This window comes from Sus scrofa, chromosome 1 (genome assembly GCF_054392235.1).
Source record: "Sus scrofa isolate SSC_HxYL_T2T_F1_AM1 chromosome 1, Sscrofa_HxYL_maternal_Yorkshire_Landrace_v2.0, whole genome shotgun sequence".
Lineage (NCBI taxonomy): Eukaryota > Metazoa > Chordata > Mammalia > Artiodactyla > Suidae > Sus > Sus scrofa.
In genome coordinates this window covers 145,241,047-145,266,245 of record NC_139383.1, presented here as the reverse complement: position 1 = coordinate 145,266,245, position 25,199 = coordinate 145,241,047, and the positions used below count along the sequence as shown (strand labels likewise).

Here is a 25,199-nt window from a genome sequence, read left to right as displayed (position 1 = left end):
TGTCTAGTCACTTATGATGGAGCACATAATGTGAGAAAAATGAATGTATACATGTAAGTGTAACTGGGTTACCATGCTGTACAGTAAGGAGGGAAAAAAAAAATATATATATATATATAAAGAAATGATAAAAAAAAAAAAAAATGAAGGCACCCAGGATTGATTCATGGCCCACTAAACCCATCTACATTCAACTTTAAATAAACTTAGACTTAAAATATACCTGGTCTAAATATAAATCTCATCATAGCAATACAAGGAGAATGTGATTAGGTCTTACCCTCAATTCTTCCTTGAAGAAGGCTCATTTTGAGAATGACTGAAGAACTGATTTAACTTAAATTTGATATAAACTGGACCAGAACACGAACAAAAAAACCACCAACAACAGCAACAAGAACAACAAAACAACATAAAAAAGAAAAGCCCTCACTGTTAACTCTGAGAGGCTTAGCGTAGTTGAAAATCACTTATATTCTACAGGATTCTTTTTTTTTTTTAAGTGTAAACTATTAAGAAAAATGGAAATCTGTTTTATTAATAACCTTATGAAGCTGTTAAATTCCTAAGATTTTTAAGGTTAGAAATTGCCTTAGGGTTCTTAGGTTTTTAGTTTTAATTTAAAATATTAATTATTTTCTTATTTTAGGGGCCATTCCCCAAAGCCTTACTTTCTATCACCTCCAGTAAAGTACACATTATTTTATGGGAAAGCTATCTTTTGTTAGATATCTTTTTCATTTACCCTGAGAATTAGACTTTCCCTCTCTGTCTCCTTTTTCTCAGAAATCCAACTTAATTTATTTCAAACCAAGGCCAATAAATAGGAATTTTTCCACAATTGTTAATCTGGGCTTGTGGGCCATATTAACCAACAAACCAAGGGCTTTAGGAATTGAGTTCTTGGCCTAGTTAGAACCTGACTAAAATGGTTAACATAAATAAAACAAAAGCAATGAGTAAAGCTTTTTCTATAATAAACGTATATTGTTTTTAGTGAATTTTGGCTTCTCCTTTTCCTTTTCTTTTTCCTTTTTGTCTTTTTGCTTTTTCTAGGGCTGCTCTCGCGGCATATGGAGGTTCCCAGGCTAGGAGTCTAATTGGAGCTATAGCCGCTGGTCTACACCAGAGCCACAGCAACGCAGGATCCGAGCCGTGTCTGCAACCTACACCACAGCTCACGGCAACGCCAGGTCCTTAACCCACTGAGCAAGGTGAGGGATTGAACCCGCAACCTCATGGTTCCTAGTTGGATTCGTTAACCACTGCACCGCAACGGGAACTCCTCCTTTTCGTTTTCTTGATAAGAACTCTGAATTTTAAGGAGTCCAAGACAAAGATTTTTGTTGAGATCTAAGTATGGGGAAGTAACCTGAACTTTATGGTTAATTACATCTTAATCTTGTTTCTTCTCTAGGTTATCCATGAAAATAATTCTTCTTTTTGTTATAGTATGTTCTCTCTGTGATATACAGACACATATAAAGAAAAAAACAAAATCATCTTAATTCCACCTTTATAGAGATAACCTCTTAACATTTGGTGAGTTTCCTTTCAGCCTTTTGGGTGCAAGCCTACATTACCATGTGACTCATTGTAGATTTCATAGCATGGAGGTTCTATGTTTTATATGTTTTACACTTGCAGTGAGTTTTAGTTTTTTGGTTTTTTGTGGGGGTTTTTTGTTGTTGTTTTTGTTTGTTTGTTTTTTGCTTTCCTTGTGTTCCTTAACTAAACTTCCTCTCTATATAAAACAACTGGCCTGTATTTAAAAGACCAATGATTGACATTACTTTCCTTTGGAGGAGTTAGAAGGTGGACATCCTGTGTGGGGAGCTGGCTAGCCGATACAGACAAGGTGAATGTTCTGGGGAGACAGCTCTTGCTGTGTTCTCAAGCTGGCAGCCTCCTCTAGAAACCTCAGGACACACTTTCTCAGAAACACATGTTCCCTCTTCCTGTCTGCTTGTGACAAATCCCTTCAGTTTGTCAAAATTCTTCTGCCATTTCTCCCTTTGCTGCATGATAGTCCCAAACACTTAACAGTTACTGTTGGCACTGGAATACACAGAAATGAAAATAGCTTCAAGTTCCAAAGTGACCTTAACCAGCAGTCAAAGAACAATTTTATTTATGCCCTATGAAAGGGATGGCTGGAGATATTTTTATCTACCCACCTATCTATCTATGTACTTTTTTGAGGTACAAAATACTTCTCTCTCTCTCTCTTTTTTTTTCCTGCTGTTTTAGGGCCACACCTTCGGCATATGGAGATTTCCAGGCTAGGGGTAGAATTGGAGTTGTAGCTGCTAGCCTATGCCACAGCCACAGAAACTCAGGATCTTAGCCACGTCTGTGACATAAACCACAGCTCATGGCAATGCCAGATCCTTAACCCACTGAGCAAGGTCAGGGATCATAACTGCATCCTCAGGGATACTAGTCAGATTCATTAACTGCTGAGCCATGATGGGAACTCCCACTTCTCTTAAATAGCTTCATTTTTGAAAATAAGGAATGGTTTTAAAACAAATAGCGTAATGACATATTTAAGTCCTCTTTGCAGTAGTATCTGTGTAATATTTCATAGATGTGTACCCAAATAAAAACAAACAAAAACCCAAAGCACTTTAAGGTAAACACCAAAATGTATATAAAGGTTAGATGCATATAACATGGTTTTGTGTGTGCGTGCATGTGTCTGGGTCCTTTTTACCATTCTTTGCCCTTCTATATCTTCTTTCCCTTCTCTTCCTTCCCCCTTTCCCTATCTTTCCTAGAATAAGCATGTTGACCAACCAATGGTGCTGCTAAAGGTGAACTGGAAAAACTTGACAGTGTTTGTCATCATAGAGTCTTGGCATTGCTTTGGTCTATACATTAGTGGTATATTAAGCCTCTCAATTGGGTAGATTCCTTTGTTTAAAATGGTGTTAATTTGCTGAATGTCCACCATTACTTTATCATCCAACATGTCTCCAAGCAGCTAATCAGACTATCCCGCTGATCTAGCTTAATGTTAGTCTGTTCACAGATGTCTTGGGGACAGTTGTTGCTAATTCTAGAAAAATTTATGTGGGTATGATGCTCCTGATTATTTTTTTTTTCTGAAAGAAATAATGCTTAATGTATATTACATATAGTGGTGTCACATTATTGAATAAATTAAGCTCTAAAATTAAACAGAGCTAAATAGAGATTATTATCACTGTCAAGCATTTATATGGTACTTGTATATGGCAATAATTTGATCTAAATATTAACTTGTTTCTTCCTCTAATAGCCCTATGAATAGGTACAGTATAATCCTTGTTTAATAGATGAGGAAACCAAGGAGCAGGAATCTTAGAGAACTTATCCAAAGTCAAGGTGCTCCTACGGAGCAGAGCAGCATTTCATACCAGACAGCTGACTTCCAGAGGCTCTTCTCTCAATCCCAGTGCTATCCTACAGTATTATATTATCAGTTAAGTATTTGGTCATATATATATTTTTTTAAACATTTTATTTTATTTTACTTTTTTTATTTTTTTATTTTTTTGTCTTTTTGCTATTTCTTTGGGCTGCTCCTGAGGCATATGGAGGTTCCCAGGCTAGGGGTCGAATCGGAGCCACAGCCACTGGTCTACGCCGGAGCCACAGCAACTCGGGATCCAAGCCGCGTTTGCAACCTACACCACAGCTCACGGCAACGCCGGATCGTTAACCCACTGAGCAAGGGCAGGGACTGAACCCGCAACCTCATGGTTCCTAGTCGGATTCGTTAACCACTGCGCCACGATGGGAACTCCAATTGGTCATATTTTTAAAGATACAAAGAGTATAGAGTATTATGCTATGTGCAAGGATGTAAAAACAAGGTATTAGTTTTTTTTCTGTCCTTAAATGTTTTCAATCTAGTTAGACAGGGTAAACAATGTAAAGCTATAAACAGTACCAGGCAGTAGAAGCTGTGATAAAGGAATTATTCAGATGAGTTCTCTAGGATTTTGAAAGTAGCCAGATCACTAAAGGCAGGGGGAAATTTGGAAATACTTTATATATCAGAACTTTTGATAGGTTTGGACCACAGGATTGAGATGCTTTTTATGCTCTATAAAGAAAGTTATCCAAAATATGAATAGCCTAAAAATGCATCTGAAAATCACTGACAGATGGTTTGAAATAATTTGAATCATCTGTGGGTAGAGTGAGTACTTGATTAAACCCTAGCAGGTGAGTGAGAATTACTAACGAAAAAACAAAGGAATTTAAAACACCATTACTGTGCCATTAATACAGAAGAATTAGAGTGATCAGATATTTCAGAAGATGCTGGATGTCTTTAAAAGTGGGACATGCAATGCCTTGGGCTGCAGACAATTAGTCCTTCATGTCACAGAAGCTTGGAAGTGACAAGACCCTTTGACAATCCAGAACAATGAACCAGTGCCCAGAAGAATAGCAATCTAGAAACTGACTTGGTTTGATACTTCTTTCTGTTTAAAGCAACCAACATTTCAGTGATCTACAGTGCTAAAGGGCTGTATTTAACTACTCTTACTGTGATGCAATTGTTTCAGATGAAATAATGGGTAAGTTAAATAACAAGACCAATGGCACCTGAGAATAAATAAAAATGTAGGAAAATTTAAATCATTAGAAATCATCTATATCCATTCCTGCCGTCTCTTTTAAGTTAACAGTAAGATTAGTTCATTTTTCTTCCACTTACCTCACATGCTATAAGACTGTATTATAGTTGGCTCCTCATTTTAGCTCATTATAATTTATTCTATATATTTCATATTTTCAGTGAACAGTATGTATCAGTTTCTTAACATTACTGTCTTTTGGAGAATTTATGTATAGATTAAATATATATATTATCTCAATTGACCCTAATAATCTGGTATTATTATTTTCTCTTCAGTATTTCTACCACCCATCTAGTTATTCAAAATTATAAACTGGAAGTCATTCTTGATTTTCACCTCTCCCGTCCCATTTCATATCTAACAACATGTGCTCTTGATTATATCTCTTAAACATCTTTTAAATGTGTACAATTCATATAGGCTAATCCTTTCTATGGACCCAGAGGCCTGTGTGGTCCTGCTGAGCCTAGAACCTGGGTTTTCTGATTCCTGGTTCAGCCCTCTCTGATCTGCTATGATGTTTTTATTTTTATTTATATACAATTTTTTTTTTTGCTCTAATGTTTTTAGAGAAGGGCTTTGTTTTCATTCTCATGTCTCAGTAGGTAACTATGCAATAAAAAATAGTATAAACACAAGTTCCTTGCAAGCATTAGAAAAAAGGCACTGAAATACTAACCAGTAATAGCTTATGTAAAAGACTATTAAGATTACCTATGACGCCTAGCTTTGAATTCATCATTTAAATATTACTGCCTCTCTTGTAGGACGAGATCCAATGGCTGAGCAAGGGTAAGTGAGAAGATCTGGCTGCTCTGGCCTAAGAGGAAAATTGTTTTTTTTTTTTTTGTCTTTTTGCCATTTCTTGGGCCGCTCCTGCGGCATATGGAGGTTCCCAGGCTAGGGGTCGAATTGGAGTTGTAGCTGCCAGCCTACGCCAGAGCCACAGCAATGCAGGATCTGAGCCGCGTCTGCGACCTACACCACAGTTCACGGCAATGCCAGAACCTTGACCCACCGAGCAAGGGCAGGGATCGAACCCGCAACCTCATGGTTCCTAGTCGGATTCGTTAACCACTGCGCCACGACGGGAACTCCTTTTTTTTTTTTTTTTCTAAGAGGAAAATTGTACAAGATGAATCTGGAAACCTAGACACACAGGAAAGCAGGGACACTAATCAAAGGCTCTGAAGCCAAGCCGAAGAAACTTCCACTGGCCAAAAATGGGATACTTTGAGTATTGATTAAGAATAATAATGGCCAGATATGCAAGAATGGTTCTATATTAGAAAATAAGTTATTATTCATTATTATAAATCCTTATTATCATCCTCATCGTCCTTACAAATCTAAGGAGGAAATCATGATCATCATCTCCATAAGACTCTCAGAAGGCATTTGACAGAATTAAACACCTATTTTTTAAAGCACTCAATACAAAACGCATCAATATACTTCACTGACAACAAAATGCATATATCTCAGCCCAAAGCCAACATCTAACCTAATGGGGAAATGCTGGAGATACTTCCTAAAGTTAGATACAAGGCAAGGATACCTACCATCATACTAATATTTAACAGTCACCTGGGATAGTAGACAACCCGGTTGTATAAGAGAAGGTGGTTATATAAGATTATAATAATATTACATTATACTATATTATTGAGCTGTATAGAGAAAGACGTAAAATCATATAAGAGGTGTAAAAGTTGTAAACGAGGGTGCAGAGCTCTCTATTTGTAGATGATATGATTATATACCTGGAAGACCCAAGAAACTTGGCTGAAAAAACCACAATGTACAATAAGATAGTTTAGGAAGATGGTTGGTGTTAAATCGATATACTAAAAAAAGGCTTCATGACACAAATATCCATTTAGAAGATAAAAATAAAGGAAATACTAATTAAAATAGTAACAAAGATGTTCCTCTCGTGGCTCAGCAGAAACCAATCTGACTAGTATCCATGAGGACGCAGGTTTGATCCCTGGCCTTATTCAGTGGGTTAAGGATTCGGCATTGCCCTGAGCTGTGATGTAGTCATAGATGCAGGTTAGATCTGGTGTTGCTGTAGCTTTGGTGTAGGCCAGTGGCTACAACTCCAGTTCCACCCCTAGCCTAGGAAACTCATATGCCTCAGGTTCAGCCCTAAAAAAATAAAAAAAGTAGCAAAGAGGTAAAACATTTAGGAATAAATACTACAAAATATGTAAGAGACCCATGTGCGCAAACAGACATACACTTGAAACAAATGTGCAGACAAGTCATGTACTTAGGGAAGCACAGTGACACAAACATGTTTGTAAATGTAATAATATCCTCACCTAAAATATTCTACCAGTTTTTGTTGTTCTTCCCCTCCCCCTAATCTAAACAAGCTAATTCCAGTCATTTGTGAACTTGCTGCAAGGGTCACAAGTGGAAGATCAATGATGGGGAGACTCTACCTGTCAGATTCCCAGACACAATATAAACTAAGAATTGTGTTATTCTGGCATATGAAAAAGACTCAGGTTACCTACAGGAATTTAGTATATAAAATGACTTCTCAGATGAGTGGGGGAGAAGCAGAAGACAATAAATGATTGTGAAGTTGTGTAACGGTAGTGTGGAGAAATAGAAAATTTATACTCAATGAACAAAAGACAAAGTGAATCAAATATTTAAATGTAAAAACAGATCAAACATCCTAATAAAAAATTTTTTTAAAAAGCATTCTAGGGAAAAAAAAGAAAATTCCTTTCCAAAACTGAAGGATAAAGAGCCTTCTAAATATTACAATCAATGATTTTTTGGGGTTTTTATTTTTATTTTTTATTTTTTGGCTGTACCTGCAGCATGTGGAGTCTCCCAAGCTAGGGGTTGCTTTGGAGCTATAGCCAGGCCTACGCTACAGCCACAGCAACGTGGGATCTGAGCTGTATCTGCTGCCTGCACCACAGCTCGTGGCAGTGCTGGATCTTTTAACCCACTGAGCAAGGCCAGGGACTGAACCTGCATCCTCATGGTTACTAGTCAGATTTATTTCCACTGAGCCATGTCAGAATCTCCAAAATATTACAATTGATGATGTTAGAAGCCAATACTTCCATAGCAAGTACTATGTGCAAGACACTGTTCTAAGAATTTTACATATATTATTTAATCGTTGTAACAACCATTTGAATTGGGTACTCTTATTAATTCCATATGAACATAAACATAGGACAAGGCAGAACGCCATTATATGTTCACTGAGAGAGACACCACATATTTTAATGATTCAAAAGAGGAATAGCTATCAGATTGGGGAAGTAAAAATAATGTAATGGAAACAGCAGAATCTGAGGTAGGTCCAAAAAAATGTAAGGTGGTCAGTAAAAGGGTGAAAATCCTGTCTAAGTCCTAATTCAGTCAACATAGGGTATCCCAGGTGTAAGTGCTTGGGTGGAGGCATAGGAAGATCCAAACTCACATCCCATGGACACAGAGTCTATAGCTACATACAGAATAATTTCCTCTTAAAAAACCCCACAGGCTGGCTGAGTGATGACTACATATTGGGCAAATGATAAGAAAAGCACATCAAAGTGGGTAAGAGAGACTGGGTCACAATCTTGCCATAAACCCCACACTTAGTGCAACACCCCATGACTGGAAGAGAACTTAGAGCTTCTCCTTTGAGGAGTGAAGCATTCAACCCCCTTGTCTGGCATCAAAACTTCTAAGACATATACTTGAAAAATGAGCCTTCAAAACATGAAACTCTGAAAAACAGCAAGGCTTGCATCCCAAGACCCAAAAAATTGTAGTGATCTCAGAAATGCCTCTTAAAATGCTCACTCACCTGGACTCACCCACACCAGGGCTCAACTCTGAGGCACCCAACTGCACCCAGACTTGAAGTAACAAGCTCTCCTGCTTATATTAAAGTATTAGCCTGAGGGGCCAGCATCTTATTTAACACACACATTTAAGAGCCCACTGGAACACTTTTGGAGTGGAGACTGGTGGGTACCATCTTGGTTCTCTCTTTCTGCTGTTCTTTAGAACATCAGTATCTCCTGGAAGGGAGCTTTTACATATGTCTGATGCTACAACTTTTGTGGCTGCCACATAGTGATACCTTGATTGCTTGGCTTTGGAGGCGAGGAAAACTGGTGATACTGACCTCATAGGTTGTAATGATCAGAGCCACACAAAAAAGAGTTCATACCCCTGCCTTGTGCTGCAATTTTTGTGACTGCTGCCAGGGTATGCTTCTATATCACCAGGTTCTGATGGTCATCAGGGCTTACTCTTGTGGGACCCACAGGACTACAATCAGAAGAGAAAGTGTTTTTAAACAACTACCACCCCCAGAGCACATCAAGAGGCAACAGAACTAAGAGCTCAGTCTTTCTGTGAAGGAGGCCTACTAGCTAATCATCATGATATGGCTTGAGGGGCAGGCTTCTAATTAAACCTGAATCTTGAGGCCAACTGTAGTCCTTTCCAAAGACCTCAGAGGGCAGGTTCTATCTTTGTGATCACCTTCTTCTGTGCTCTTGAGCACCAGTGTCTCTTGGAGGGAAGCTTTACATGTATTAGGTATTCTGGCTTGTATGTCTGATGCCACAGTTTTTCCAGCTCCTATCCAAGGGACATTCCTTGATCTCCTGGCTCAAGTGGCTGAAGAGGTTTATATTCCTGGATCCCTCACAACTATGGCAGACAGAATTCTTGGCTAACTATCCCCCTTAGGGCCCTGCACAGACAGTCTTTCTCTTAGCTTGCCTTGGAGATTCATTGTGAGGAGTAGGCTTCAGATTTGACATATATTTAGGCTACCAAACTGCTCTCAAGGAATGAAGGCTGTGGATATCATCTCAGTGCTCTCAAGAGCACCACCATCTTGGCTTTCCCACTGTGTTGCTCCAGCTTGCTTGGTATCACCCTGAAAAGAGATTCTGTATTTGTTTGAAGACATGTTACTATGACTACTGCCAGGCACCTCCAGATTGCCTGGCTGTGGTGGCCACTGGGACTTACAAAACTTGTAGCCCCACAGGATTGCATATATTTGCATACTATTAAAAGCTTATGTCTAAAGATCTGGCTTCCAGTCAGCCTGAATCTATGTGCTAAGGTTATCCCTTTTGGGGCACTGACAGGTATTGGCACATCCTCACTTACTGGGAGCTATTAAAGGTGTAGTAGGCTGCTTGGACAAACACAGATGTTTGAGATACAAGCAAGACTTGAGGCAGGGTTGAATGTCAAGCTTCATTTCCTGCACAAGGCCATTCCTTCAAGACTGGGAGAGGTGGTTGTTTCATCTACTATATAAAAACCAACACAGAGAGTCAAGAAAAATGAAGAAACAGAGAAGTATGTTCCAAATAAAAAAAAACTAAGGAAAAAAATCTTAATGAAAGAGAGAATTAACTTATCTGATGAAGAATTCAAAGAAATGGTCATAAAAATGCTCACTGAACTGGGAAGAACAACTCCGACAGAGAGATGGAAAATCTAAGAAAGTATCAAAGAGAAGTTACAGAGCTGAAGAATATAAAAACTTAACTGAAAAATATACTAGATAAGTTCAACAGTAGACTAGATGAAACAGAGGAAGGATCAGTTAACTTGAAGACAAGGCAGTGGAACTCACCCACTGCAAAAAGAAAAAAGAATGAAAAAAGTGAAGGTAGTGTAAAGGACTTATGGGACAATATCAAATGGTTTAACATTCACATCATAGGGCTCCCAGAAGAATAAGACAGAAAGGAAGGAGTAGAAATCTTATTTGAAGAAATAATGGCTCAAAACTTCCCTAACCTGGGGAAGAAAACAGATATACATATCCAGGCAGTCCTGAGGGTTCACATAAGAGGAACTCAAAGACACCCACAGCAAGGTACATTATAACTCAAACGCAAAATTTAAAGAGAATATGAGAATCTTAAAAGCAGCAAGAGAAAAACGGCTTGTTACATACAAGGGAACCTCTATAAATCTATCAACAGATTTTTCAGAAGAAATTTTGCAGGCCAGAAGGGAGTAGCATGATATACTCAAAGTGCTTATAGAAAACATCTTCAGGGAATTTCCTGTCATGGCTCAGTGCTTAACAAATCCAACTAGGAACGATGAGGTTGCAGGTTTGATCCCTTGCCTCACTCAGTGGGTAAAGGATCCAGCATTGCCATGAGCTGTGGTGTAGGTCACAGATGTGGCTCAGATCTGGCATTGCTGTGGCTCTGGCAAAGGCCAGCAGCTACAGCTCTGATTAGATCCCTAACCTGGGAACCTCCATATGCCACAAGTGTGGCCCTAGAAAATACCAAAAAAAAAAAAAAAACAAAAACAAAAAACTTCAAACCAAAAATATCCTACCTGACAAAGTTATCATTAGAAGAGAAGGAGTGATAGTATTCCAGACAAGCAAAAACCTGAGTTCATCACTACTAAACTAGCATTACAAGAAATGTCATGAAGGGACTTTTTTAAGCTGAAAAGAAAGGACACTAATGAGTAACAAGAACACTGTAATAAATCTTATTGTAAAGGTAAATATATAGTAAAGATAGTGGATTAATCACTTATAAAGCTAGTATAAGAGCTAGTATAAGAGACAAAAGCAGTAAAAAATAACCATGATTACATCAATTAGTTAAGAGATACACAAGATAAAAAGATGTAAAATGTGACATAAGAACAAAATGTTGTGGGGGAGAGTAATAATATTGAGCTTTACAATAGGATCGAACGTCAGTTGTCATTAACTTCAGACTGTTGTAGATAAAAGTTGTTATATGTAAGCCTCATAGTAACCACAAAGCAAAAAGGGAAAGGAATAAGTATACCACTAGAGAAGGTCATCAAACTACAAAGAGCAAGCAAAGAAGAAAGAAACAGGAACTATAAAAACATCCATAAAGCAAGAACAAAATGGCAATAAGCAATACCTATCAATAATTACTTAAATGGACTAAATTTTCAATCAAAGAGTGGCTGAATGTATAAAAAACAAAACCCATCTATACGTTGCCTACAGTATTTAGAGACTCACTTTAGATGTAAAGTCACACACAGATAGAAAGTGAAGGAATGGAAAAAGATATTTGGAGTTCCCATTGTGACACATTGGAAACAAATCAGACTAGGAACCATGAGGTTGTGGGTTTGATCTCTGGCCTCACTCAGTGGGTTAAGGATCTGGCATTGCTGTGAGCTGTGGTGTAGGCTGCAGATGTGGCTCAGATCTGGTGTTGATGTGACTGTGGCGCAGGCTGGCAGTTGTAGCTCCAATTTGACCCCTAGCCAGGAAACCTCCATATGCTGCAGGTGTGGCCCTAAAAAGCAAATAAATAAATAAATAAATAAAAATAAACAAACCAAAAAGAAAAAGGTATTTGATGCTAAGAGAAACAAAACAAAAAGCTGATACTTATATCAGACAAAATATACTTTAAAACAAAAACTGTAATAAAAGGTATATAGAGGCATTTGTAAATAGTTAAGTACCCAATATAGGTGCACCTAATATATATAGAGCAAATTTTAACAGACCAAAAGGAGGAACTAGCATTACAATAATAGTAGGGGACTTTAATACCCCACTTACATCAATGATAAATCATCCAGATAAAAATCAAGAGGGGAACATCTGGCTTAAGCTACACATTAGACCAGGTGGACTTAACAGATATTTGCTGAACATTCCATCCAAAAGCAAACAACAAACTTTTCTTTCAAGTGCACAAGAAAAAATTTCCAAAGTAGATCATACATTCGGCCACAAAACAAATCTTAATAAACTTAAGGGCATTAAATCATAGTATCTCTCCTGACCTCAGCAGTTTGGAACTAGAAATTAATTACATGAAAAAAACCTGGAAACTTTACATATATGTGGAGATTAAATAATGTAACTGAATACCAGTGTGTCAAAGAAGAAGTCCAAAGAGAAACAAAAAACCTTGAGACAAATAAAAATGGAAATGTAATATACCAAAATATGTAGTATGCAGCAAAATTAGTTCTAAGAGGGAAGTTCGTAGTGATTAACACCTACCTCAAGAAACAAAAATCTCAAACAACCTACTTTACACCTCAAGAAACCAGAAGAAGAAAAAGCCCAATATTAGTAGAAGGAAGTAAAATAACAGTTTTAGAGCAGAAATAAGTGAAATAGAGACTGAAAAGACAATAGAAAAGGTCATTGAAACTAAGAGCTGTTTCTCAGAAATAAGACAAATTTACAAACCTGTATGTAGAATCACCAAGAAAAGAAGAGAGAGGACTCAGAAATGAAAGAGGGGATATTATAGTTGATATTATTGAAATACAAAGGATAATAAAAGACTACTATGAACAACTATATGCTAACAAATTAGACCACCTAGAATAAATGGATACATTGCTAGAATCACACAGCCTACCAAGATTAATTCATGATGCAACAGAAAATCTGAACAGATCAATTACTTACTTACAAGAAACTGAATTAGTAATCAAAACCTTTGCCCAAATGAAAGCCTAGAGCCAGACAGTTTCAGTGATGAATTCTACCAAATATTAAAAAAAGAATACCAATCTTCTCAAACTCCTCCAAAAAACAGAAAATGAAGGAACTCTTCCAAACTTATTTTACAAAGCCAGCATTACCCTGATTACCAAAACCAGACAAGGAAAAGAAAATTACAGGCCCATATCCCTGATGAACCAGATTAAAAATAACAAACCCTCAATAAAATATTAGCAAATTGAATTTAACAGTAAGCATTAAAAAGATCATAAACTCCAGAGATGCAAGGATGGTTCAACATACACAAACCAGATAGTGTGATACATAACACTGACAAAATTAAAGATAAAAATTATACAGTCACCTCAAAGATGCATAAAAAGCATTTGACAAAATTCAACATTCATTTATGATAAAAGTATCAGTAAATAAAGTATAGAGGGAATATACCTCAACATAATAAAGGCCATATATGACAGAGCCATAGCTGACATCATATTCAGTGATGAAAAGCTGAAAGCATTACCTCTGAGATCAGGAACAAAAGAGGGGTGCATACTTTTATCATGCTTCTTCAATTTAGTACTGGAAGTCCTAGCCAGAGGAACCAGGCAAGAAAAATAAAGAAAAGGCATCCAGAGTGAAAAGAAAAGATAAAATGTCACTGTTTGCTTATCACATGGTATTATATATGTATAGAAAACTCTAAAGATTCCATCAAAAAACTGTTAGAATAAAGAATTCGGTAAAGTTGCAGGATACAAAAAGCCAATACACAAAACATGTTGCATTTCTACAGACTAATAGTGAACTATCAGAAAGAAAAAAAATTTTAAATCCTATTTGCAACTGTATTAAAAAGAACAAAATACCTAGGGATAAATTTAACCAAGAAGGTAAGATATCTGTATATTGATAGTTATAAGATTAATGAAGTGTTTAAGAAGACAAAAATAGATGAAAAGATATTCCTTGCTCATGAATTGGAATAATTAATATTGTTAAAATGGCCATACTACCCAAAATAACCTAGATTCAATGCAATCCCTATCAAAATGCCAATGGCATTTTTCACATAAATAGAACAAAAATCCTAAAATTTGTATGGAACCATAAAATACCCCAAATAACCAAAGTAATCTTGAGAAAGAACAAAGGCAAAGGCATCACGCTCCTTGATTTCAAACTATATTTCAAAGCTATAATAATTAAAACATATGGTATTGGCATAAAAACAGACATAGATTAATGGAATAGAGTCCAGAAATAAACCCACACAAAAATTATCAATTTATGACAAAGGATCCAAGAATTGTAATGGAGAAAGGAAGTCTTTTCAATAAATGATGGTGGGAAAATTGGGCAACCACATGCAAAAAAAGGAAAGGAAAGAAAGAAAGAAAGGAAGAAAGAAAGAAAGAAAGAGAAAGAGGAAAAGAAAGAAAAGAAAGAAATTGGACTATCTTACACCATTTACAGAAATTAACTCGAAATGGATTAAGACCTAAAGCCTCTAAAACTCCTAGAAGAAAACACAGGCAGTAAGCTCCTTGACGTAGGTTTTGGCATTGATTTTTAGAATCTGAAACCAAAAGTTAAAGCAAAAAAATAGGAAAAAATGAGTGGAACTACATCAAACTAAAAAGTTTCTGCCTCAATAGTTTGTAATACCTGTATGGGAAAAAGAATATATATATTCCTTATATATATGTAATGTGTAACTGATTAACATTGCTATACACCTGAACTAATATAACATTGTAAGTCAACTATATTCCAATAAAATTAAAAAGCTTCTGCACAGCCAAGGAAACCATTAGCGAAATGAGAAGGCAACCTACTGAATGGCAGAAAATATTTTCAAATCAGATAGCTGATAAGAGCTATATCCAAAATACATGAAGAATTCATACAACTCAAAGGGAAAAAATTAAACAATCCAATCAAAAAATGGCCAGAAGATCTGAGTAGTCTTTTTTCCAAAGAAGACATACAGATGGCCAAGTGGTACATGAAAAGATGCTCAACATCATTAACCATCAGGGAAAGCAAATCAAAACCACAAGGAGGTTATTATCTCACACCCATTAGAATGGCTATTACCAAAAAGACTAGCTGTAACAAGTGTTTGTGATGATATGGAGAAACATGAATGCTTGTGCACTGTTGGTAGGAATGTAAATTGGTGCAGGAACTATCAAAAACTGTATGGAGGTTCCTCAAAAAATACAAAATAGAACTACCATATGTGTCAGTATTTCCACATCTGGGTATTTATTTGAAGAAAAAAAACACTAACTTGAACAGATATATGTACCCCCATGTCCACTGCAGCATAATTTACAATAGCCAAGATGTGGAAGCAACACAAATGCCCAGAGATGGATGAATGAGTAAAAAAATTGTGAGGTGTGTGCGGGTGCACAGGTGCATATGCACACGCACACAATGGAATATTACTGAGCCATAGAAAAAATGAAATTTTGCTGTTTGTGACAACATGTAATGGACCTCCAGGACATTGTGCTAACTAAAATCAGTCAGATAAAAAAAGACAAATGCTGTATGATCTCCCTTATATGTGGAATATAAAATATATCTTCATATATATCAAGGTCACAGATACAGAGAAGACATTGGTGGTTGCCTGAGGTGGGGGATGGAGGGTAGGAAAAGTGGGTGAGCTGTTTCTTCTCTAGTTTAGATAAATTGAATAAAAAAAAAAAAACATCAGCATGGGTCACATGTTTGTCCTTTATGAACTTGAGGTTTAATTCAGTTTTGCCCCCTTAAGATACCTGAACAACTAGTTATTGACTATTTTAGAATGGTCAAATATAATCCAAAGGTTCGAGTTTTATAGGAACCTTATTTGAGCAGATGAGCTTTATAATAACTGAAAACCTTAAACATCAGAGAATGTACACAAGAACAAGCCTCACTTTAGTATTCTGCAATAGGCCACAGCCAGGGTCAACTGTTCACAGGCTATCATTGCACTAGAGTTGTGTAAAAGACTTATTGCTAGAGTTAGGTTCTTTTCAGTGCTACTACTGCACAGTGGATGCAGACATATTTTTATTACATATATCTATCCATGTTAAGTACATATGTGGCCCAGATGCTTATTCTGCTCCATCGCCCGCATCTCTTTAATGCTGAAGACTCTCAATGACTTTCTCTAAGGAGTATGAGGATATGGTCCATTGGGAGTCTTAGATAGAGGACTTTTTAATCTTATGTGATGAACCATTTTTACAAAAGGGACCAACAAATTGGAAATTGGAAAGATTTTCACAAATACAGACAATGTGAATGTATTTTCAATTGTGCCCTAGGTCCCCTTTTAAAGTCTGACTACTTTTTCCTAGGTATCAGAGAGAGAGAGGGAATGACAAAACCAAAGTTACAACTGGAAAATAAAATCAGGAACATATTTCTTATCATGTGGTACAATTTAAAAACAGTATTAACAAAAGGGGGTCTTGAGAATAGCAATAGAGAAATTCCTTAAGCTATCTGAACTAGTGGTACACAATGAGAATTTATATGAATCCATTTAAGAATCTCATTTGGTTTCCAAACCGTATCTGCCAATAGTGATGCACAGAACAACCTCACAGTTGTTATTCATAATAAGCACTTATAAATATAAGAAACCTATTTGCCCATGGATCATGGAGGTTTTTAACAGATATATGTCTGGAAGGCAGAGCTTGTGTTGTAAATTTTATACAAGGCCCTTGGAATTTTACTCTCTGTAAATAGGCAAATTTAGCTGCTACTCCTACTACATACCCAAGCTTGTGCTGAAATACATGTGTTAGGACTTTTACCTGGAAAATCATTGTATTCACTCAAAGTAATACAAATAATAAAGATTTAGATGCTCCTTGAGAGAATTGTGGATATATCAAAGATGATGATGTGATGATGATTAGTGTTTCTATTAAGAATCAGAAACAAAAACAGAGACTTCTTTCTAGTTTACATTTCTAGCTCTGAGATGATGATGATTTTTGTTTAAGGCTTTGAAGATATTCAGAACATGGAATCAATTACTGTATCTTTTGTTAAGTTGTATTTTTCAATTGCCTTTTCTCTCTCCTGCTCTAACCCTACAAAAACGAAAAAGAAATAAAAGCATGTATTAGCATGTGATGAGAAAGAAAAAAGTTAAAAAATAAGTAAGAAGTTTGAAGTACTAAACTTTAACCCATGGAAATGGATTTTATGTTCATAGTAGCCAAAACTTCTAGTAATTCATGTTGTCATTTGTTTTAGCTTCTGGAGCTCTGCCCTTCTTTTAGTTTAAAGTACCATTTACAAAATAACAGTCTATAGCAGTGTTTTATACATTTAATGTACATTCAAACCACCTGGGTCCTATTAACATGAAGATTCTGACTCAGTAGATCTGGGGTGTGGCTTGAGAGGATTTTTAACAAGTTCCTAGATATAACTGGCGCTGCTGGTTCATGGACCACATTTGAGCATCAGACATCTAGATTTGAGAATATTAGTTCCTTGAAATGCTTCAAGAAAGGGGAGTACTATAGCTAGTAGTCAGGAATCACTGAACACTCTATCATCTACTGAAGAGCCATAATTGATATTAGTCATAACTGATATTGATATTAAAAGCTCTGGAAAACCTAAGGGTCTGTAAAAAGAACACATGTTTAGCTTTACTCCTGTGAGCATTACTTAACTTAAATGGTAACTACTATAGCATACTTTTTTTGGTAACACATTAAAATCAAGGGGAGTATGAGTTCTAGGGTATACACTTTAGAAGACACTAGCCCAAAGAAGAGTATATCCATTTTAAGCCATTACTCCAAAATCTATTTCTTGAGAAAAATTATTATATTGCATTTTTGAGATGAGAGGAAGGGGTAAAAAATGATGGGCTTCTTGTACTTAGAGGGAAGAGTATAATTTTTTTTTCTAGAATGTATATGAACTCTTCTGAGATTTAGCTAGGGCAGGGCAGGAAAAAAATTTAACAATGGTTGGTATGTTTCTTTCACAACTATAAAAGATATTATGATATAGGTGTTGGCAAAATAGCCCACATGGTCATTTTTGGGGTATGAAGCTAAGGATGGCTTTTATTTAAATATAAATTTAAATAAATTTTATGTTAAAATTTTCATATCTTAAGTGGATGGAAAAAAACAAAAGAAGGGTATTTAATGACATGGAAAATTATGGGACACTCAAATTTCAGTGTTTATAAGTAAAGTCTTATTGAAGCCCTACCCATTTTTCAATGCATTGTTTATGGCTGCTGCCACTGTAGGAAAGAAGTCACTGAAACTGGGACTATGGCCTGAAAGTTAAACAATAAAAAATTACTATTTATTCTTTTACAGAAAAATATGTGCTAATTCCATAATGGACCTACAGAACAATAACAACAAAAAAAAAAACAAGAGGAAAAGGTGGAGGACATATGGGTTTTTGATATATTATTTTTCTTCTTCCTCCCAGTTTTTAAGTTTAAAAACAATTTATTTCCTGAGAATCAGTAGAATCTGGCCCTGTCTTTTGTTTAATAATGTTGTTGAACTGAAAAAAAAATGTATAATCAGTATTTGTATATGATTATTTCTGGGTTTAATCAGTATTTGTATATGATTTACATCAGGAATCCACGTTATTTGTGTGATTACAACATATTTCTGAAGAAGCACAGAGCTTGTAAGATGGAAGACCTCTGGCTCTGCAGAGCATCACAGTGGGTTTAGAATCTAAGTTTGACCCAGGAATTGTGGAGAGTGATAGAGCTTTGTAGAAGAAAGGAAGAAAAATCTGCAAAAAGAGAAGAGAGGAAGAGAGAGAATATGAATGAATGGAAGATTTTGAGTAATGTCAGCCCTTCAGAAGAGTCCTCAAAACCTGCCAAAAGTCAGCAGATGACATCAGTGCTTAATGCAGGGGATTTTGTTGTGAAAAGCCAGAAAGGATGGGGTTTCCTATTTGAGATGAGGCATAGCTGGAACCCAAGAGGCATAGAAAGACAGGAATTAGTAGGAATGTTTGTGGAGGTACTGGGATTCAAAAACTGCACAATTGAGTGGTTCAAGACAGTCTCACCTAGCTCTCCAGGGGAAGGATGGCGCAGCTGATATCTGACTTGTACGATCAATAAATTCTTGTTGAATAGTGAGCTTGCACAAGTTATTTAACTTTGATAAGTCTAATTTCTTCGCTGCTAAGTGGGGACAAGAACATTTACTTGTGAGGATTAAATGAGATCATTCATATAAAGCTTATAGCCCTGATTATGGCACATAGTAGGGTGTTGACTAAGTTAATATTATTGTTACCATTACTCTTGGATTTCATCATTCTCAGCATATTGTCAAGCACATAGTAGGTGTTCAAATAGAATTTGTTGCACATAAATTAGAAAAATTTTCTCTCCATGACAGATGTTAAACCAGTGTGAAACAATGTATACTTTTTAAAAAGTGCTGCGCTTTTACATTTTGATTATGACTGAAAGGAGCACCAATAAGACAAATTGCCTGAACCATTATGAAATTGGGATTATTATAGTAGTAAGTTCCTTTTACTTACAGTAGCCTTAACGTTATCAAGCCTATGAGGCCCTGGAGACACATTGGCCCTACACTGTTTTAAGATATCACGCAGAAATATCACAGACCATTGATGACTATAATCAGACACTCACAAGTTTGATTGAGATAAAGAGGCAAAGAAGATAGCAGAAAAAAAATCTATTCATTTAAGAAAAACGTGAATAAAGGAGCCACATGAGGAAAATGTTCTTTTTTTCCCTCAGAGTAGTTCAGAAAACTGAGCATTCTACAACTGGCTGCTACTTCTCTTTACATTTCAAGGCGTGACAAGATCAAAAAGGAAAGCAGACCTTTGGCTCTGGCCTGTCTGTGACCTTCAGCAGAGGTTAATTGAGATGGAAAAGAAAAAGTGCCAGATCTCCTGCATGATAATAGCACACATTTCCAATCCTTTTTGCATCATTATAAAGTATTAGAGCTAACCATAAAAAAAGGACTGGATTTATGAAACTCCTCATAACTCAAATAAGAGCCAGAGAACTATAAAAGTTTGAGTACAGATTTTCCTTTACCTTGTATGTGTGCGGACTGCAGTTTTTAAAATGTGTTGTTTACATTATCTCATTTGATTCCTGTAACAACTCTATGAGGCAGGCAGGCGTAACTGACCTCCATTTTACAGAGAAGCATATAGAAACCGAGAGATGAAAGGTTTCATCTACTTTCATGTGGTTAGAAAGTGCTGAGGTGGGACAGATGAGGTCTTTCAACTCTTGGTCCACTGCTTTTTCTAGCACATTTTCCAGTCTTGGTCCAGGAATCCCCAGGGTAAAGGGCAAAGGGAGACCACATCTCTAGGCCTGCACGGGTTAGCCAAGGGCTTGACTGTCCTTATGTGAAACACATGCCAAGATGACATTTATCATGTTTGAATGTGCATGTAAAAGTGACACTCAGCTTGAGGGTCATATTTATGAAAAAGGTAAGTACAGATGAAGTTCAATCTTGTTTGAATCATGTATTCTTTCATGAGAAAGGCACTATTTTATGAGATGCTACTATTGTTACTTGGAATCATGTATTTGCTTCACTGAATTACTTGGACCTGTACCAATTTTTAAATGTTTATATTTTCTGGGCATCATTTGAAATAGTTTAAGTAAAATTTATGTTGAAAGCTGTTACAGAATCACCCATCTTTTCTAAAGATACAGAGCAAACTTGGTGTCTGACTAAGGTCCCTTCCACAGGCAACATTCAAATGACTTTATCTTTTTTCACCTCTATTGAGATTCACATTTGAGAAGTCAAGGGCATCTGGAATGCTTAATGACCCTTGGTTCCCTCTTACAGAAACCCAGACCAGACTTAAGAAAACCATGACATTTTTCTCATATTAAATATGAAATACATGGCCTATATCAAGTTTATTTTACAATTAAAAAACACAAAAATTAATTTCTAAAGCTTAAACTAAATGTTTCTTTTTTTAAACTTCTGGAATGTTAACATTTAAATCCTCTTATTTGGGAGTTCTCATCATGGCTCAGTGGTTAATGAACCCAACTAGTATCCATGAGGACATGGATTCAGTCCCTGGCCTCGATTAGTGGGTTAAGGATTCAGTGTTGCTGTGAGCTGTAGTGTAGGTTGCAGATGAGGCTCAGATCTGGCATTGCTGTGGTGTAGGCCAGCAGCTGTAGCTCTGATTCAACCCCTAGCCTGGGAACCTCCATATGCAGTGGGTATGGCCCCAAAAAGACCAAAAAAAAAAAATCCTCTTATTTGAAGTAGATGATATGTGAGAAAAGAGTTGTAATAATAATAATACCTTCTCTTTAGTTTAAGGTTAAGACAGCACTACTGAACTTTCTACCTGAATGTGCAAGGCTGTGGGGGGAGGGGTACAGGATGGAATAGGCACATTTACATGAGGCCTATATGGTGGTATAAAGACTAGGAAATGCAAACTCATTCATGTCATTTGAGAAAGGCTGTTTATACATTTGTTTTGTTTTTCAGACATGGATCATCTGCCTGGATCTGATTATCCTTTTTCCCTTTGTCCCAACAATCATATCGCTATTTGAAGTCTGATGCACAGGAAAGCCCCCAGTGGGCCATGAACGGAGAATAGAGTTTACAGGTGCTTTGTTTTGAAGATAGGTGTTAATTTAAACATTTGTGAGGCAGATGTCTGTCACAGAGTTGGAACTTTCTGAATATCACAGTTTACAGAACCCGAATAGGTCCATTCCACTGGAGAAAAGGCTCCTTTTAACTCTGTTTTGGAGATTTGAAAAAACATTATCTTTTGAGGTCCTTGACAGACACTACTCTGATTTTGAGTTTGGAGACTGGATCTTGATTGCCCAGAATTATTACACAATCTATTTCAGAAAAACAGTTTCTGTAGCATTAGGTGGGACTGAGAAGGGCAATACAAATTGTTAGGACTTAAGACTATCTGGGAATGTTTCTGATGGTATTCTTTTATCTGCTATAAACTTTTCAGTTTCTTATTGTTGTAATTTTTCTGTTTTAGCATATAAACCTTTCAAATTAAAAAAAGTGATTCACAAAAACATGTACCCAAGACATCGTTATATCCTCATATTAAATTCAGGATGTCACATCATAAATAACTTACTGGCCGTTTGCATTTTTTTTAGTCTTTTTTTTTTTAGACTTGGACCCACAGCATATGGAAGTTTCCAAGCTAGAGGTCGAATTGGAGCCTATACCACAGCCACAGCAATACCAGATCCAAGCTGCCTCTTAGACCTGTGCTGGAGCTTGCAGCAACACTGGATCCTTAGCCCACTGAGCAAGGCCAGGGATCCAACCCGCATCATCATGGATACTGGTCAGGTTGTTAACCCGCTGAGCCACAATGGGAACTCCTGGCTATTTGCATTTTTAAGAACATAATGCAGGTATTCCTACTCTGGGGTTCATGAACTTGTGACATTAAGTTTTGCGTATATGTATAAAATTTTGTGTATGAGTGGACCATAGCCTTTATTAGATTCTCAGAGGAATCTATGACTGCCCCTACCCCCCAGAAGTTAAGAACCACTGATAATAAATAAGCAGACAAGTTTGCCTGAAACTATTAAAACAGAAGTTCTTAGAGACTATTTAGCTACTCCTTCCCCTTATTTCCTGGCTCTTCTTTCAATCTTCTCCACTGTGCTAAGTGTTGAGGTTCATTCTTGGTTTGATGCTTCTATGCAAGCATAATCAAGTTAATAATGAGAGACATACAGAATGGCTACTTCTATCGGATGCCTACTTTTTAATTCTGAATAAGGTATCCCCCTGAATTGTAACTGTCATTCCTGCTTTTGATGAATTAGTTGGACAACGAAGAAAGGAAGTTTTCTTCTACACTCCCCTTCTTAAGTTAATAGTCTAGAGCAAGTCAGTTTTCTGAATTTTAGGCCTGGACATGAAGCTACAGTAATCAAAAGTCAAAGGCACTTACTAACAGGACCCAAAATCTGTCCAACAAAAAACCCTTTATCAAGTGTTCTAGATTTATAATCTCTTTGATTTTCCTATTAAAAAAGCTTTCCCTTTGAGTCTTAGGATCCCTACCTAATACTTAAATACCACCATATTCCAACAAGGCAGGAAGGAAAGGGAATATCTGCCAATGCCTACGCTCCAATTGTGACAACAAATGTCTTTATATTACTCTGGTATCCAATTCTTTATATGTGCCCAGTTTGCATCCTGGCCCCTCTCTAGAGGGGACAGAAGGGCAGGAATGAGGGGGAAAAAAAAAGAGGTGAGACCAAAAGGCCACATTTCAAATGAACTAAGATCTCTGCTTTTTATGTCTTGGTTAGGCTGTATAGCCACAGCCCCTCCCCCACTCCCACCCCCTGAATTTGCTTGATCAGTTTTGAATTGCTGCCTTCACATGCTCAATAAAACTACATTCACTCTAGTTTTCATGGAATTATGGAGTTAGATGAATTCACTTAGTCTAATCTGAATAATTTTAAATAAACTTCCTTGTATGAATAGCATATTTTTCTGAACATTCTTTTAACAAGTTGTTTTGAAACTCAAAAGTACCAATGTTAATAACATCCATAATTATTTCTCTATGACTTATGCTGTTATGTATTATGTAAGAAAAACTGGTAAAAAAGAATTTAAAAAATAGAGTCCTCAACTTGAATTAAATAAGTGAGAGAGAGAAAAAAATTATAGTACTTATGTTGGGAAAGCTATTTTTCAGTTTTTGAGATTTTTAGTTATGGTATGACTAAGAAAAAAGATCGAACGCCTACATACCAGCATACACAGTGGGTTTAGTTAGTGAAATTGGTTTTAGCAAAAGACAACTAGAAACGATAAAAGAAGAAAATCCATTCTTTCCACTCCGATCTTATTCACCTAGTAAAACCTTAATTCTCTTAAAACTCAACTTCCTACCTACCCCTGCCTATACCAAACAGCAAAGGTGGTTAGGAAAAAAACACAGGTAACCTAATTTAAAATAGAGAAATTCTCAAGGTCTTAGATTTATATTCACTGGTTTTAAATGGGCCTTCAACAGTCCTGCCATACTTACCTAGTCAGTTTATTCTTCTATTTTCTAAGCTAACAGTGCCACACCCACACTCTTGCATTTTTCCTCCAACTTCTAACACTTGTCTCTTCTTACTCTCAGCTAGTGATCTTACCACTGATTTCAATTCAAAATTGAGAAATAAGAGAATTACTTCATGTTCCCACTATGAAATCTGCCTCCCTGTACCCTGCATTTTCTCCCTTTATATTGGGGAAGTTTGTTCCAATGTGAGCCCGACCCCTCTATTTGCATAAGGATCACATTCCCTCTGGATCATTCCAGATCTTCACTCCTACACTTATCCTAGTTTTTGATAGCATCCTAAGTTTTTACTTTTCTATTGGGTTATTCCTAATCAGCACAATGATAGGCTGTAACATCCCCTATTAAAAAACCATTCTCTCTTGGAGTTCCCATTGTGGCACAGCAGAAATGAATCCAACTAGGAACCATGAGGTTGTGGGTTTGATCCCAGCCTTGCAGAGTGGGTTAAGGATCCAGCATTGACGTGAGCTGCGGTGTAATTTGCAGATGTGGCTCGGATCCCGTGTTGCTGTGGCTGTGGCCCAGGCCTGCAGCTACAGCTCTGAATCGACCCCTAGCCTGGAAATCTCTATATGCCATGGGTGTAGCACTAAAAAGCAAATAATAATAATAATAATAATAATAATAATAATAATAATAATGATAATTCTCTCTAGGCTCCACATCACCTCTAAACATTATCCCATTTCTTTGCGTAAAAACTTCAAGAGGCTTCTGTGTCCATACTCTCTATATCCAGCTCCTTACTTCCTTTTCTCCTCAACCTACTTGATTCAGCCTTTTCTCTCCAGTGTTTCACAGACACCATCCTTGCTGGCATCTCCAGTGTTTTCCTTCTAGCCAATGGTCAGTTCTTAGTTCTTATCTTACTTATCAACAGTATCTGA

At 36.7% G+C, this 25,199-nt stretch overlaps 1 protein-coding gene across 7 annotated transcripts in view; it reads left to right on the top strand.

The window, feature by feature from the left end:
• The window catches only part of LOC102166069 (uncharacterized), a 273,766-nt gene that overhangs the window by 150,967 nt on the left and 97,600 nt on the right, over positions 1-25,199 (top strand). Inside the window, exons 3-4 of one of the 7 annotated variants that reach the window (XR_014814669.1) lie at positions 1,418-1,542; positions 3,284-7,355. The exons of 2 other annotated variants lie outside the window; for them this stretch is intronic. Coding sequence is in view for 2 of the 5 variants with exons in the window: in XM_084975188.1 (XP_084831314.1) it covers positions 18,782-18,881 (100 nt within the window). In the remaining 3 variants the exon portion in view is untranslated. Of the gene's footprint in view, positions 1-1,417; positions 1,543-3,283; positions 7,356-18,781; positions 19,304-21,701; positions 23,717-25,199 lie in introns of those variants that run through there. 4 more of the 7 variants (XR_014814621.1, XR_014814617.1, XM_084975194.1 and 1 more) reach the window with 4 other exon arrangements.